This window comes from Olea europaea, chromosome 5, assembly GCF_002742605.1.
Source record: "Olea europaea var. sylvestris chromosome 5, O_europaea_v1, whole genome shotgun sequence".
NCBI classification, from domain to species: Eukaryota; Viridiplantae; Streptophyta; class Magnoliopsida; order Lamiales; family Oleaceae; genus Olea; species Olea europaea.
The window spans coordinates 7,742,836-7,758,609 of NC_036241.1; the positions used below are offsets into that span (position 1 = coordinate 7,742,836).

The 15,774-nt window shown below is 33.3% G+C and overlaps 2 protein-coding genes and 1 pseudogene across 2 annotated transcripts; 1 reads left to right on the forward strand and 2 right to left on the reverse strand.

Moving 5' to 3' along the window:
* Nucleotides 1-1,437: 1,437 nt before the first annotated feature.
* Nucleotides 1,438-3,918, forward strand: LOC111394534 (annotated as a pseudogene).
* Nucleotides 3,919-4,767: 849 nt separating this feature from the next.
* On the reverse strand, nucleotides 4,768-7,248 carry LOC111394199 (trafficking protein particle complex subunit 2-like protein; the record flags this gene model as incomplete). The annotated part of the gene is made up of 4 exons (XM_023019963.1): nucleotides 4,768-4,908; nucleotides 5,663-5,744; nucleotides 5,913-5,991; nucleotides 7,146-7,248. Coding segments are annotated over 4 exons (405 nt in total), but the record flags the coding sequence as incomplete, so codon positions are not given.
* Nucleotides 7,249-8,661: 1,413 nt separating this feature from the next.
* On the reverse strand, nucleotides 8,662-12,229 carry LOC111394536 (protein NRT1/ PTR FAMILY 6.3-like). The gene is made up of 5 exons (XM_023020390.1): nucleotides 11,917-12,229; nucleotides 11,643-11,820; nucleotides 11,505-11,544; nucleotides 10,573-11,138; nucleotides 8,662-9,735 (listed from the first exon to the last, which is right to left on the reverse strand). The coding sequence occupies exons 1-5, from the start codon at nucleotides 12,035-12,037 to the stop codon at nucleotides 8,874-8,876; spliced, it is 1,767 nt and encodes a 588-aa protein (XP_022876158.1). The 5' UTR covers nucleotides 12,038-12,229; the 3' UTR covers nucleotides 8,662-8,873.
* Nucleotides 12,230-15,774: the final 3,545 nt, after the last annotated feature.

The following is a 15,774-nucleotide window of genomic DNA, read 5'->3' on the forward strand; positions in this document are numbered from 1 at the left end:
TCAACCAAAAAAATAAAGAAGAAGAAAAAACTTCTCCATTCATTTTTGGACACCCTATTTATATATAAACCGTTATATAACTTAATATATACAAATAATATTATTTTTTCGTAACAGAGACAGACTAGTAGAATTTTGCTTTAATTACCTGAAGGTAAGTAAAATGATGAAAGAGTCCCTCGGGCTGGCCATGTCACCTTTTCTTTTTTATCCCAAGAATTGGAATAGTTAGGATTGAGCAAAACTTTCGAATCAAACCAAATCGCCCTGAGCGATTCTTCTTGAGTTAAATACTCGAATGAGTCCAGAATCAATAATCGATGGGTTCGGTTTGGTTCTCAATTCTAAATCAAAAATCAAATAAAAATCAAATTTTCTAAATTTTTTATTTTATTTATTTTAAATAAGCTAGATTATTTTATCACACCGTCTCTCCTAATTATTGTGGCTTGTTTGTCTTCCTTTCCTGTAATTTTTAACAATCAAAATTGTGAAGAACTCAACAAAAAAAGATGTAAAAGATATATAAAATTGGACTACATTATTTTGTAAGAGCTAAAATTGAACACGTCATTAGTAAAATTAATGTAGTTTTATAAATATTAAAAAATTAATTATAGTAGAGAATTTGAGAATCGAATTAAACGGAACTTGAGCAATTCTATAATTAAATTTAAACCCAATAGTTCCACTTATTAAATATTGAAAATTTCTATACAATTCTAATGACTAGAACCGAATCAAATTGGACCATATCTTTATGAATATTAGAAAAAAAATTATTTGTTCAATACTAAGGCCATCTCCAACCACAACACCATTGCACCATTTTGCACCATTTTTTGGTGCAAAATTGCTCCAACCCAACACCAAACTTTGCACCATTTTGGTGCAAAATGGTGCAAAGTGAATAGTGTTGCACCATATTTGGTGCAACACTATTCACTTTGCACCAAAATGGTGCAAGTGTAAAATGCTAATTTTGCCCTTATTTTACATTTCCCAAATAAATTTGTTGAGGGTATTTATGTAATTTCTGCTGTATATTTTTTAATATAATAAATTATTATTATTTTTATTAATATTAATAATTATTTGTGTTTAAAATAAATTTTAAATGTAAGACATAATAATTAATTAATTAATTAAAAGACGAAAATAATTTAAAATACATCAAACACGATTAATTAATTATTTATTTAGTAATTTATGTATTTCTGAAATAATTAAATAAATAATATTTCAACTAAGTAGATTATAAAGAATAAAAAAATGGAAGAAAATGGTTAAATACTGTTCATTTGGTGTAATTTTTGGTGTAATGGTTGGAGATGAATTTTAGTTTGGTGCAAGATTTGGTGCAAAATTTAGTGCAAAATTTGGTGCTGGGTTGGAGATGTATTCCTGTTGGCTCTTCTAAACGAACATGAGCAGACAGAACAAATGGTGTTGAATGTTGTTTTCGCCATTTTTTGGAATATCTTATTGGTTTTCTCTTTTGTGGTCTTTTACATCTAATGGAGACTCTTTTGTTAACAGTAATCTGCTGGCATTACACCGGACCGCAACATTGCGTCTGATGAGTTGGGACAGGTTTGTTGCTGATCACATGTGCAATTAGTTTGTATTTATGGTTGGACGTATTCTCTTGCTTGACAATGGTATATGGCAGGAAACACTTCTCAATCTGTTACTGAGGAATTACCTGCATTACAACTTATACGATCAAGCTGAAAAACTGAGATTGAAGGCTCCGCGGTTTGAAACTCATTCAAACCAGCAGGTAATTCTCAATAATCAATAAAATATCGCTTAATTTTATGCATATATTAATTCATTCTTTTTTTTTTGCTTTTCTTCTTTTAGTTGGGAGTATTTGGGCATATGATTCCACGCTATCAATTTTTCTATAACTTTGGTCTGTGAATCTTGTTTGATCCAAGTTCATCTGGTATGGCCTTCTAATAGAGTTGTCAGTTAGACCTGAACTTAAGATGGAGTTTGTAATGTTAAAACAAAGAGAAGACAGGTGACAAAAATATTAAGCCCCTATTTGGTATTGATTTAAATCAAATTTCAATTTAAGAAAAAGTCAAACAATTAATATTATCCACATCTTTCATGGTTCTACAACTTTTCAACCGTACTTTCAAGAACTTCTATCAAAATCTTATAAAAATTTAATTTTAATCCCCACCAAACAAGGCTAAATATTGTGTTTATGTACAGAAAGGAGACTTGTCTTTCTTAATGGAAGAATCAGAACTATATGTATCTTAGCCCGTCCTTTAGAAATAGCAGCAGGATCAAGTATCATTTCTAATTGAACTTTTAATATGTCTCTGCAGGTGATGCCAAATTTTTAAACTGTTACCGGTACATGCTGAGCAGTAAATATGCAATAATCTACCTGAAATATCATTAGAGGATATTGTTGATGGAAGTTGTAAAACTATTTGCATGAATAACAACTGTACTTCCTTTCCATCTAAGTTGCTTATATTTCCAATCATTGACTGTAAATATAGTTAATATTTTTTTATTGCTTCTCTCACTTCTATTATTATAAAAAAAATTAAAAAAAAAATAAAAATTATATTTTGTGTTTTTCTGTTCTAAGGTGTCTTAATTTTATTCGTTATTTTGTTTCTCGTCACACTTTTTTCTCTGGTGAGGCTAGAGTAAGAATTTGTGTGCCAAGATGTTTTAATTTTTATTACTGTCGGATGGTTCTCAGTTCTCACCATGGCTTGTATCCTTTCCAGTTTTGCAGATTCCTCTTTTACCTTTGAAAAATTAGGACAATTCAGTTGGAATATACTGATGCTAAAGAGTCCCTCCTCCAAGCCGCTAGGAAAGCACCTGATGCTGCTCTTGGATTCAGAGTTATATGCAACAAGTGGGCTATAGTTGTCAGATTATCGCTGGGAGAGATTCCTGAAAGAACTATTTTTATGCAGAAAGGAATGGAAAAGGCTTTGAGGCCATACTTTGAACTTACAAATGTAAGTAAAGACAATTAAACCTGAAAATTTTTCCTTACCATATCAGGAATCCTAGATTTAGGAATATATATATAATTTTTTTCTCCTTTTCATTCGATGCAAGCCTTGGGATTCTCATTTTTGCGTTTGTTCAAACTTGCCTCTGGTGAATGCTTCCACCGTCTTGTATTCTAGGAAAGATCCTGTATATTGGCTTACAACTGGATAATATTTTCTGAAGGAAAGCAACTTGTTATATTCTAAGCTTATGCAATTGATTTGTTCTTACGTATGGGTCTTCAGGCTGTTCGAATTGGAAAGTTGTTCAAAACAGTGGCTGAAAAGTTCTCCAATACATTCAGCACAGATCGGACTGACAATTTAATTGTTCGGCTGCGTCATGTCATTAGGACTGGGCTCCGCAACATCAGCATCTCGTACTCCAGGATCTCACTAGCTGATGTAGCAAAAAAGCTGAGATTGAATTCTCCAAAACCTATAGCTGATGCTGAGAGTATTGTAGCCAAAGCAATCCGAGATGGTGCAATTGATGCCACATTAGATCATGCTAATGGGTGGACGGTGTCAAAGGAGACTGGGGATATCTACTCTACAAATGAGCCTCAAGTTGCTTTCAACTCGAGAATTGCTTTCTGCCTGAATATGCATAACGAGGCAGTGCGTGCCCTTCGATTTCCACCTAATTCCCACAAAGAAAAGGAAAGTGCAGAGAAGAGAAGAGAAGAGAGAGACAACAGCAAGAGCAAGAGCTTGCCAAGCATATAGCTGAGGATGACGATGATGAATTTTGAATTTTCTCAAGACTGTCTTTGTTTTCCATTGTTATATGAGTTTTCTCATTTATGTCCAAGCAATTGTTTAACCCTTTTTTATTAATTGTGGAATCATGTCCTCTTGATTTGTTTACCTCTAATATGAGATAAGAACAAAGATAGATCCATTACACCCTGTGCATCCAAGAATTTACTGGGAGGAGGTTGGATGCACTAATGAGGAAAGAAAAATGACAAATTAAACTGAAAAACTTTGTATCTACGTACTATTTTCACATCTGTGAGGCCTTTACATCTCCAAATGGGCTAAAAAGTAGACAAGCGAACAAATTCAACGCTACCACACTCTTAGGATCACCCAAACTTCAGGAGCAGAAAAGGCGGCACCGAAATTTTTGACGCAAATATTAGGTCACTGTGTATGACGTTCAATGATCTTTATCAAGAATATAGTTTCATTTTTCACTTCAAAACACGGTAGATTCTACAAAGTCTACTCATCCTGTGAAGTCAAATATTCAAGCAATGAGATTCAACCTATGATGTACTGATACGGACGCGTATGTCCGCCGACACGCAATTTTTCAAAAAAGTTATGGCACGACACATTCCTGATACATTGATTAAGTTCTTTACAATTCTTCATTTATATAGTATAAATTTATTTTTATACTAATTATTTATTTTATTTTATTTTTATTATTTTTTTTGTAGAATTCTTTTAAATATGAGTTTGATGTTTACTAATAATTTTGAGTTAAAAATATATAGTGTTTCTAATAAAAAAGAAAAATAATTATGCTAGAGTGTTGGTACCAACATGGCAACATGTGATCTAAACGGACACGTTACCTTAGTTGAAGTGTCCGTGTAAAAAAGGATTCAACAAATGAGCTATAGCTCCAAAATCCAGTTAGGGACACCACCTTTAAAGGAAAGTAAACAAAATGAAAAGCTTCAAACATAGAAGTGGGAGCAAAAATTGTTTTTCAGCCAGCTGAATTCAATCTGAACGAGTTGACAATCGTGCTGAATCTTTCAGCAAAAGTTCGGGAATTTATTTTCTTGCCTGGAACGTGAAATGGATTCGAAACTGCATCAACGTAAGCAGCATGGAACCTCCTGAAAAACTAAAATTACCAAGAACACGGAAGGAGAGTTAGCTGCCAAATTTTAAGACTGAAGTGTATCCATAGACATTCGTAAAGTAGCAACTCAAATTATTGCAGAAAACGTATATTTGCATCTACAGATGAAACTTTATATAATGAACTCTAAAGTCGAAAAAAATTCGAAGCTACCCTCCTGTTGCAAAACAAATTGAGTTTAGGGACTCGTAAAAGGTTATGTGCTTCACAACTGAGTGACTTTTATGCCATTGGGATCAGATTTTACTACAAAATCTGGGCTGGACTGCAATGAGATAGCAAGAGAAACACTTCAGTAAGTGCTGTAATTATGGCATCCGTGTTTGTGTAAAGCTTCAGGATTTTCTTCCTAAACCCTTTAAAGTGGATAAGGGCATGAGTTTCCCCATCTGGGAGTGGGAGGTAATTTGGTCATGGCCTTGGTCATGCACGCACTGAGAAAACGCTCTAGCGACGAGAAAGCGGCCACTAGTTACAAAGCTCCAATAAAGGAGAGATAATAAGTTCTACTTTTCATTTTCTAATTTTAAGGTTCTCTCTTTCATGTTATTTCATAGCAAATTATCGTTACCAAACCAAAAAATGGGGATCAACCCAGAAATTTAAATTAATCCCAGCAATTTTCACAGGAAAAGAACAATAAATTCATGATGGACTACAATAAATTCATGATGGACTACATCAAAGTTTAATAATCAATAAAACAGAAACTTCATCAGTGCTTTGTAATGCTTACATTTCTCACATCTGCATCTCTGACGTCCATATCTGTTGTCACCATTATGAACTTCACCTCGGTGTTAGTCAAATAACTATACCTGATAACAAGCAGAATATGAGAACAGAGGGCATTTGCAAGAGGAAACATGAAAGTTACACCCACAAAATATTTTCATCTTCAATAATTGATGATATGAGATTCATCCTATACTATCCGATTTTCATCAGTAAATTTAATAGGAAGTTAAGCAAGTGAATATACTTACACTTTGTAGTTTTCAGTTGGATAGAGCAAACCAAGAAATGTTTCATTGAATGTTGGGCCAGACTTTTTTGGATTGTTCACTGACTAAATAACACGCAAAGTAAAATTAAAACAATCCAGGTGACAGCATGATTTCTGTAAAATATATTTAGCAAGTTCTAAAAGAGATCATTGATAAAATAGAGCTTTTAACACATTTCAATCATTGTTTGAGCTAAGATTTATGAACAGTTGGAGCCATTTATCCCGATTAGATACCTTATATTCTACCAAATCACCACTGTTTCGGACTCATATAAATCATCATACAGTGTATTCAAATCACCACAGCTGGACTCGTTTAAATCACTTTCACTTATTTGACAGACTTTGATCTCTTCTCCAGGTTCAGAAACCACGATCCCATTTATTTAAAAAGGTTGAACCCCAACTTTGAGGGCTCTCACCGTCCCGCCCCTAGAGCTTTGTGAGGGATGTAAATCGCAGGATGTAACCCAACAGACCAAGGAACAAGAGCTGTCTGTACACTGTGCCTGCAAGGAGCCCAATTCCATGTTTCAGGAATTGAACCTCTACACTACGGCTATCAGTAAAGTGCGAGATAACCTCACTCCTGTTCTTTACACCACTGGATTATGCCCGGAGGCACGATCCCATTTATTTATTTGCTCTTAATGACTGCCAACCAATGCAGTCCACTATTAAATTGGGATTTGAAATAATGTGTTTAAAGCAAATTCACTACATTGAGTAGAACTCAGCGATAAAACCAGTTTGTAAGCCGACTGTTTCGTACTAAATCAAGTCTTAACTTAGCAATGTGGGATTCAATTGGAATCATTACGTTCCATCCTTTATTTTGGAAACGATGCTTATGCCGTCAATTTTCCCAGCTAAGTAGAGTGTTTTGAAGAATTTATAAGCACAAATCAAGCTTTATATTAGCTAGTGATACAGGACTCAATCAGAGTCAATTTACCTGATCTTGAATTAGCTAGTAATACAGATCATGCTATTCGTACCTGGGCGTTTACACGCCCGGTTACCTGGCCCCACCGCCTTCCTCACATGGGGTCGGTACCCACGTGTGGGCCCCGACGTGGGACCTCGCCCCATATGAGGGGGGCAGTGGGGCAGGATAACTGGGCATTACACGCCTGGGTACAAAGGGCATTACTCATTCCATATATAAATGAAAACAGTAAAGGCGAAATCAAAAGATCTAAATGATTACCCCTTCCGTCAACTACGTCAAGAGAGCAGTGGACTATATAATGACGCTTGAGCGCATCTTCTGCCTCCGTAAAGCTCTGAATGTACAGAGGATTATTCTGCCACAACAACAAAATTCAATCGAATATTATTCAACTACTTATAAACGCATCTAAATGAAATAATTATGATAATCTATGTATGTACAAAGGAGGATTCTGTTGGGCGGAACCAAGGGGGTCCCATTGGTAACTTGACCCTCCAATTTTTTCCTCTATTTTTTATTTATTTATTTTTTTTCCGAGCTCATTATGGAAAATTAAACGAAATTGAAATATTACATTCTTAATAACATTTTAAAGTACTCACGACCTAATATTTCACGTCGTTAATGGTGTGCGAAATGACCAATCGTAGCAAATGTTACGACTCGTCAAAATAGATCGTTCCAAACTAATATTTCAGAAATTTCGATAACAAGTTAATTTCAAAAATTCTTCGATAATTATACGCTAGTCATATCCATAAATCTTCTATATCCCCTCGAAGCTTATTTCGAGAACTATATCATAAATATATCGAATGATCTAAATGAATATCGAAAATAATTAAACGTACGTCGAACAAGTATGCTGAAAAGAGGCGTATAAATCAATTATTTATTATTGTTTATCATTTTTGTGGGAAAAATTTCTCAATATAATTTACATTATTTTATTAGGAAATTTTATATGTGGTGTGACGTCAAATTTTATTTTTTTTGGACGTAAAAATTCTCAATAAAATTTTTATTACTTCATAGGGGTTATAAATTGTTATACTACTTTTCATCTTGATTATTTTTATATATGATAAAAATTGTATATACAAAAAAAATTCAGTTATTTTTAGGAATTTTTTTTTCTCGATCAATTAATTTTTTTTTTTTCAAATGACGTCAAAAATTTTATTAGGAAATTTATTAGATTATTTAAAAAATAATAATTGATTGAGAGGAAAACGTAACAATACTAAAAGAATTCTAAAAATGATCAAAATTTTTTTTATATAAATATTTTTTAGATGTAAAAATAATTAAGAGGAAAAAGTAGTATATCAATTTATAAACTATATAAAGTAATAAAAAAAATTTCGTCACTTTTTTCAAAAGTTTAATTGTGACCCCCTAATGTAAAATGTCTGCGTCCGCTCCATGTAGTCGCAACCACAAGAAATTTCATGCAAAAATAAATTTGAATTCTTATGCACACATCGAATCGAAATTAATATAGCTTTGTCTATTCAAGCAATGTGTGTTTAATTTTCTCTATGAAGAGTTTCTATCTTTATATCATATCATATTCCATTATACTGACATGAGCAATACGATCTGGCATCAAGATTCCAAAATTGATGTTCTCAATCCGAAACATGTTAAGAAATAAATTCCAGATCAAGATTAAATATAAAATAAATAAATAATATGTAAGGAACAAATATTAATCTTTTATAATAGAACATCAAATCTTTACATTACTGATCGAAATGATATCAGAATGGTTCCTGAAAATTAAACTATAGTAGCAATGAGAGGACAAATTCAACTGTAATTAACGAGAAAGTAATTTAGTTATTGTCGAGGACAGAATGTGCACAACTACAGAGTGTGCGCGAAGTTACAAATTCAAGGTACACAACAAAAAAAGTTGTAAACCCTGTAATTTGAGCTGAAAATCACCACACATAATGATACTAGACACGAAAACTGCAACTAATGGCAGCTTGGTCCATCTGTTTCTTCCAATTCAATCCCCTCTTCAGCAAGCCTTTTCTCCTTGTACACATACCCTTTTGCACTAACCATATATATTATGAAATTCAGAACACTCAGAATTGCCAAAAGCCAGTAGAAGTCATAAAGCTTTCCTTGGTTAAGGTTGTCAGCCAACCATGGCTTCTTGTCACCTGTGACTTTGTGTACTATAGTAACCAAAATAGAACTAAAGAAAAACCCTAGTGAAAGTGTGCTTAAAAACAACCCGGTACTCATTGTTTTCATTCCCTTAGGACACTCTCTTAGGAAGAAATCGAGTTGTCCAATGTAGGTGAATGCCTCACCAGCCCCCACCAAGAAGAATTGTGGTACCAACCAGAACACACTTAACGGAACCCTGGCCATTGGATCATTCGTTAAACCATGTTTACGCGCCACGTCTAGCCTCTTGATTTCAGTAAGTGCAGCTGCAACCATGGCTAGTATCGATAGTACTAGGCCGACTCCTATACGTTGTAATGGAGCGAGACCGTGAGGGTTCTTTATAATCCTTCTGCAAATTGGAACAATGATGCGATCGTAAATTGGGACGGTTAGGAGAATGCTACCGACGAAGAAGACAGTTAGGGAGGCAGCCGGAATTTGGAACGATTTTCCGATGTGTCGATCCATTGTGGTGGCCTGTGACACTGAGAATGTGGTCATTTGGGCATAGACAGTCCAAAACATTATTGTTGTGGCCCATGCGGGTAGCATTCTAGCCACCAACTTGACTTCTTCTACATCGGTTAAAGTTGAAAGATACCACTTACTCACCACAGATATTTCAGGATCTTTGATTGCTGCGTTGTCGAGGAACCTTGAAACCAAAATAAATAAAATGTTAGAACACAAAAAGCAATATTTTTAACTTTTCGATGCCAAACAAGTTATCCTTATGAAACCAAGTTATCTAAATCTTATGCTGAGAGTTTCTTGTCTCATCTGATGACCAACAGGGGTCCACCAAACCTTAGTCATATATGGGGAAGGTATTAACTATTTTATATGTGTGTTTGTAATTATATTGATGCAAGGGACAAGGATCGTGATCGAGTAGGCGATAAATTGTCCAGTGGCTCGCGATCTTGAATTTTATCTGGTTTAATTTAGTCATGGTATTATGCGTACTTGTCCATGGTATATATGAATTTGCTACTTGTACATAAAAAATGGTACATAAACGATTTCCAAAAATAATGCCGAGGGAAACGATTGGATGAAAAAGTTGATAGTGTTTTATAATGACAAATGATAGGGTGTCATGTAAGCATAATCCCTTATATAAACTTTAATGTAAATGTTGCAAGGCATGTCTTATTAAATAAAGAAGAAGATTTTAATAAAAATTAAACATAGAAGTTTAAATTTTGTCTCTTATATTTTATGGCGATTTGTTGAATACTGTACGCTAAGCATGTCTTATATTATTATTTTGGTCAATAATTATAAGACCTATGACAATTTATTTGACTCTGATTTTTCTACCTGTTTTAGTAATCAATCATTTATTGTATAGAAGGGAAGGATCGGACGGTTGAAAGAAATAAGGTATGAATTAATTAGATTATAAGGTATGAATTATTTCATATATTTAATGACCTCGCTTGAAAGAAATATATTACTAGGAGACAGTTGTTACAGCAAAGTAAATTACCTGAACTCTTTGCTGTGCATCAATTTTTGCTTCTTCTTCTTGCTATTCACTTCAATATCATCAACATTGTATAGAAGGGAAGGATCGGACGGCGGCTCGATGTGTCTCTTCCTCCATGCGGCCACGAACACTGAGGCGATCTGCGTCAAAGGACTTCCCACAAGTTTCTTGAAACGATATCGTCTTGTGCCTGCCAAAAACACAACTATACCAAAAACAATGGCACATGCACATATTCCATAACCCCATTCCCTCCCCAAATTGTCTTGAACGTAAACAAGAACTGTCACTGCAGCAAGTGATCCAATGCTTATGAAGAAGAAGAACCAGTTGAAGAACTTGGTCATTTGTTCTCTTTCTTTCTTGTCCGAATCCTCAAATTGGTCTGACCCGAAACCTGAAACACTCGATTTTAGGCCTCCGGTCCCTAGGGCGGTTAGATACAATGCTATGTAAAGAACAACTAGTTGCATTCCACTAGCAGGGATGCACGATTCTCTGCCCGGGGAACATTTTGGAGGTCGAAGACTTGGAATTATAGTTGAGATTGTCAAGATTGTTACTCCCTAATCATAAAAACAATATAAAATATTCAGATTGTATAATAAATTCACAACTAGCCAGAACTGTTGAAATTACTCTTACTTTTTTAGTTCTAGTACATTCTTTTTTCGTTTTTTTCTTCCGATTTTCCTCATCACAAGAAATAAAAATAGTATTCTCGAACAAATTGGATCGATTTTTTCATGGACTAATTGATATGTCTTAGCAAGATATCTCACAGAAAAAAGTCTTAAGTTTAAGAAAAAGTCCACAGAGCCAGATTCTTGGAAGTTAACCACGCTTTATCATTTCATATTATAGAATTATACAAAATATTCTCCAGAAAATTCAGACAAGTAGAAGGGTTCAGTAAAGCAAGATAAACTAACCATTGCTTGAACAGTTGCGAAGATGCCAATAGTCAAGTACCTGTAAGAAAAATTCAACGAATTTAATGAACAAAAGAAAATTGTTAATTAAGAATAATATATATGTAAGTAAATTAAATCTTCAAACATTATATTTACCTTCCCAAAAATGTATCCGCGACAAAGCCACCAAGTAAACACAGCATAAAAGAAGTACCAAGAAAATTAGTAACTGTATTTGCAGAGCTAGCATTGCCCAAATGCATGTTAGCAGTTAAATATGTCACCAGGTTAACAGCTATTCCTAGGGTTGTCAACCTCTCGCAAACCTCGACTCCTGATCACAAATGGATAACAAGCCAAATATTAGAAACGGGATTAAATAAATAGACCCTGGATGCACAGTGCATGTTTGGTATATGCGGTACTCGACCTAAAATCATGGCGGCACAACCCCAGCCGCCAGAGGAGGATTTTAGGGCGGGGCGGCCTTTGTAGTCCCAGGCATCCGGGAGAGTTTCAGCAGCTTCTTGTTCGGTTTCAGGGAGTGCCATTCAAATGCAGAAAGGTTTTGGATTATGAGATTTGTATTTTAGCAGAGGAAATTCAACGGAGAAGGGGTGGGGGGTGTTTAACTCTAGCTGTGCCTTGGAATTCCAATAATTTTATAGGATCATTTATGTAATCTTTATTATGCCTTTGTTGGGTAAAAGCAGATTTAAATAAATATTAATGAAATATGTGGTTAAAAAGTTGTCAAACACATAAAATATAATTAAAATTAATTATTGGCTTTGATTTAGATTAAACTTTCCAAACGAGGATACATTGGATAAGTGTGGACAATCTTTAATTATTTTTCAGATAAGTCAAAAGCATTTCAGCATCTTTATTATATTTCTTAATATTAGCATCTAAATTTTCCAAGTTCAATGTATAAATACTTAGTTTGGAATTAATTATCGTATTTAATTTTGTTTTAATTAAAGAAACTAGCATACTCAAACCCATCTCGAAGCAAAAATGGAAAATTTACTTAAAACTTGAATTTTAAGTATAAAAATCTTTGGCCCGAAGAAAAATAATATTTTCGTGGCCAATGCTACTTGTACAGAAAAATTGTATACTTCACAGAAAAACATGATAATTTTTGCACCAATCAAAAATTGACAACACTGATCTGTCGAAAGGATGAGCATCAAGATTATGTACAAATGGCATGAGCCTTTCTCTTGTCATACATTATAATTCCGTCTCTGTTTTAATTTTATGATTCCTATGCGTGACAGGAATCTTTGTCTTGCGACGCCAAGAATAGAGTTGAGGAGGACAAAAATTGTTTTTTTAATATTAAATAAATAATGGAATATTATTTCTGTCACAACAAAACTTTTACATTGTTGTAATTTTATTTATTTATTTATTTATTCTTTTTGCATATAAAAACAAAAATTTCAGTTCATTTTGTTTTATAGGATAATCGCTTTATGTGGTGGCCAAGAGAGCCAATGAGATTTTTAAGATAAATAGGAGGTAATGTTCCCATTTCTCTTTCATTTTGTATTAAATACATGATTGGTTAACCTAAAAGTGTCTCTAAGAGCGTTGCTAACAAAAAATGCTTGACAGACACATTCTATCATTAATATTGTTAAGTACATTACTTTCGTAGTTAAGAATTGTCCAAATTTCGATGAATTTTTTATTTTGCCCTTGAACAAGGGAGTAGAGTATTGGCAACATAATTTGTAGAAAAAAATAAAAATTCCAATGTAATAATATTCTTGGTGCAATGAATATTTACATATGCATGTGATCATCGTGCCCCAAATATTGTTTGGTACAATTATTCAATAAGCTCTATCTAGACTTTTGAAATTTGGGATGTAGCTCCATGCGATTGAAGTCCTAGCCTTAACACGTCTCGACCAATGCTTGATGGACATAAATAATGTTGTTAGTTAGAACTTTTTTATATACTTTTTTTTACCATAAACGGTCGAATCATTTTTCTTAATAATTTAAACGTTTAAAGTATAATCTTGAACACTTTCTTATATGCTCGACTCGGTTTGATAGATAAAGTTATATGAGTTTATTTTTGAGAAAATTACCTCACCACCTACATATTGACTATCAATTTTTATTTTTTTAATTAAAAAAGGCTTGAGTAATTTTTTATTTTTTAAAAATAAAAAATGAGTTATTTCTACCCCCCTCTATTACTAAGGTAGTGTCGAATAACTAGATTTTGAATTAGATTGGAGGAGCTTGATAGGAAATCTGATTCAGAGGATGTTTGGTGGAGATTAAAATTAGATTTTTTGGTAGATTGTGATTTAAGTTTTTAAAATGTGTGGTTGAAAAGTTATGAGACCCATGAAATATGTAGTTAATATTGATTGTTTGACTTTGATTTAGATTTAGATTAAAATCAAATTTTAATCATAATTAAACCTGGCCTCAATTAATATTTGTTGAAAGAGATGGAAGTTGCTTTTATTTATGAGATGCCCAAAAAAAGGCTAGGTAATATATCTCCAACTAGCTCTACCCTGGTCACTGGGTCAATAATCGGCATGGTGGTTTTTCGACTGGAACTTAAATAGATTTTAGGCAAGGTGGGTAGTGGGGAAGATATTGGTACTAGTATTGAAACCATAAGGGACATTTACGCTGGTACTGAAGCTTTGATACTCATGCCTATGAAACCTTTGTTCGCATCTCTCATCGATTCCCTTATGGAGAAGAGGAAAAAAATAAGAGCGTTCATTAGTTGGACCTTTATGCTTCTAGCCTATGCTATTGTCACTCTTTCTATACTATACGAGATGTAGGATCAAATCACTACCATCTTACGAATTGGACTCGAATTAATCAAGCTACTTGCCCTTTAGTATATCATGGGTGGGTCTGTCGTCCTCCTCATTATAGTCCTCCTAAAATCAACAGCATTTCGTTGAAATACATTCTGTCTTTTTACCTTAGTAATCCTATGCATAGTTAGTACTATAGCCCCAATCATGGCTACTAATAAAATAAGACTAGGAATCAAAAATCAGATGGAATAGTAGATATAAAATAAAATTGCCCAATGTTTCCAAATTAGTCCAACTTCGTACCTTTTCGACATAAATTGTATATCTTGGAGAGGTCGTATTTCTTTGGGTTGGTAGTAATGGAATGCTTTCGTTATCTAAAATGAATCTTACCCTCATACCACCCACTCTACTCCAACATCATTTTTTATGTTTTCTTCCCCATTTGCAAGGTTCGTATTTAAAATCAATTTTAGCTGTTCAATTGTCGATTTCTTTGTCATTGCCATCGTTGTTGATGTCAATGAGGACTCTTCTACTCATTATATTGAGTCAAAGAGTTGATAGTGAAAAGAGAATAGAGGTGTTCGATGATGTTCGGGGTCATACAAATGGAGCAGCTAAGGGAGGGTGGTGACGGTGGTCTAAATTATAGATCATAAAGTTTTATAAGGTGTCACAAAACGCGACTACCTAATTTTTGAAAAAAAAGAAAGAAAGAAAAACAAATCTATAAATTTGTAGCCGAGAGAGAATTTGTAAAAGAGAGAATGTAGAGGGTGTAAAGAAAGAAAGTACGAGGTGCGAGAAACATTAGTATGTGATATATATGAGGATATGATATTATTGATGAAAATATCCTAAATTAACTAACTTTACTAAATTTCATTTACAATAATATCTTAAAAGTATAAAATGTATTAATATGATTTATCTGATTTTTTAAACATTTTTGTAAGTTTGTTAAATATGAAATTATTATATTATGTATTTTTCCTTTATTGTTCCAGTATAATTTAATGCCGTTCAATCATCTCGCTAAACATACTAATAAATTATTTTTCATAGGCTAAATTGATCTTTTTTTTTTTTTTGGTAACCCAGGTGTCCCAGTTTAGCCGGACTAAATTGATCTTTATTGGATGCCATGATAGACAAAGGAGGGTGTCCTTAATTGGGATTGTGATAGATTTTAAAAGTCATTCTAAATTTAGATGTCTTCAATTGAGATTTTATTGGATTTTAATGATATCTTTTAAAATTTAGGTATCCTCAATAATTGGTGGATTCATAAAAATTTCATGAAGAGAAGGATTTTAAAAGATTTAGATAGATTTCAAGTTTAAAAGTACATATAAGTAAATCTTTTGAAATTTTACCATATTTGATGAGATTCTTATGGAATTTGTAAGAATATATTCAAATCATTAAATTCATTAGAATTTATAATCATTTAAAATTCATTAAAATCT

Coding starts and splice junctions, on each gene's coding strand:
- LOC111394536 (XM_023020390.1), bottom strand. CDS start 12,037: ATGGCACTCCCTGAAACCGAACAAGAAGCTGCTGAAACTCTCCCGGAT. Junction 11,545..11,642: donor GCGGATACATTTTTGGGAAG/GTAAATATAATG, acceptor TTTTTCTTACAG/GTACTTGACTATTGGCATCT. Junction 11,139..11,504: donor TCGCAACTGTTCAAGCAATG/GTTAGTTTATCT, acceptor TTTTATGATTAG/GGAGTAACAATCTTGACAAT.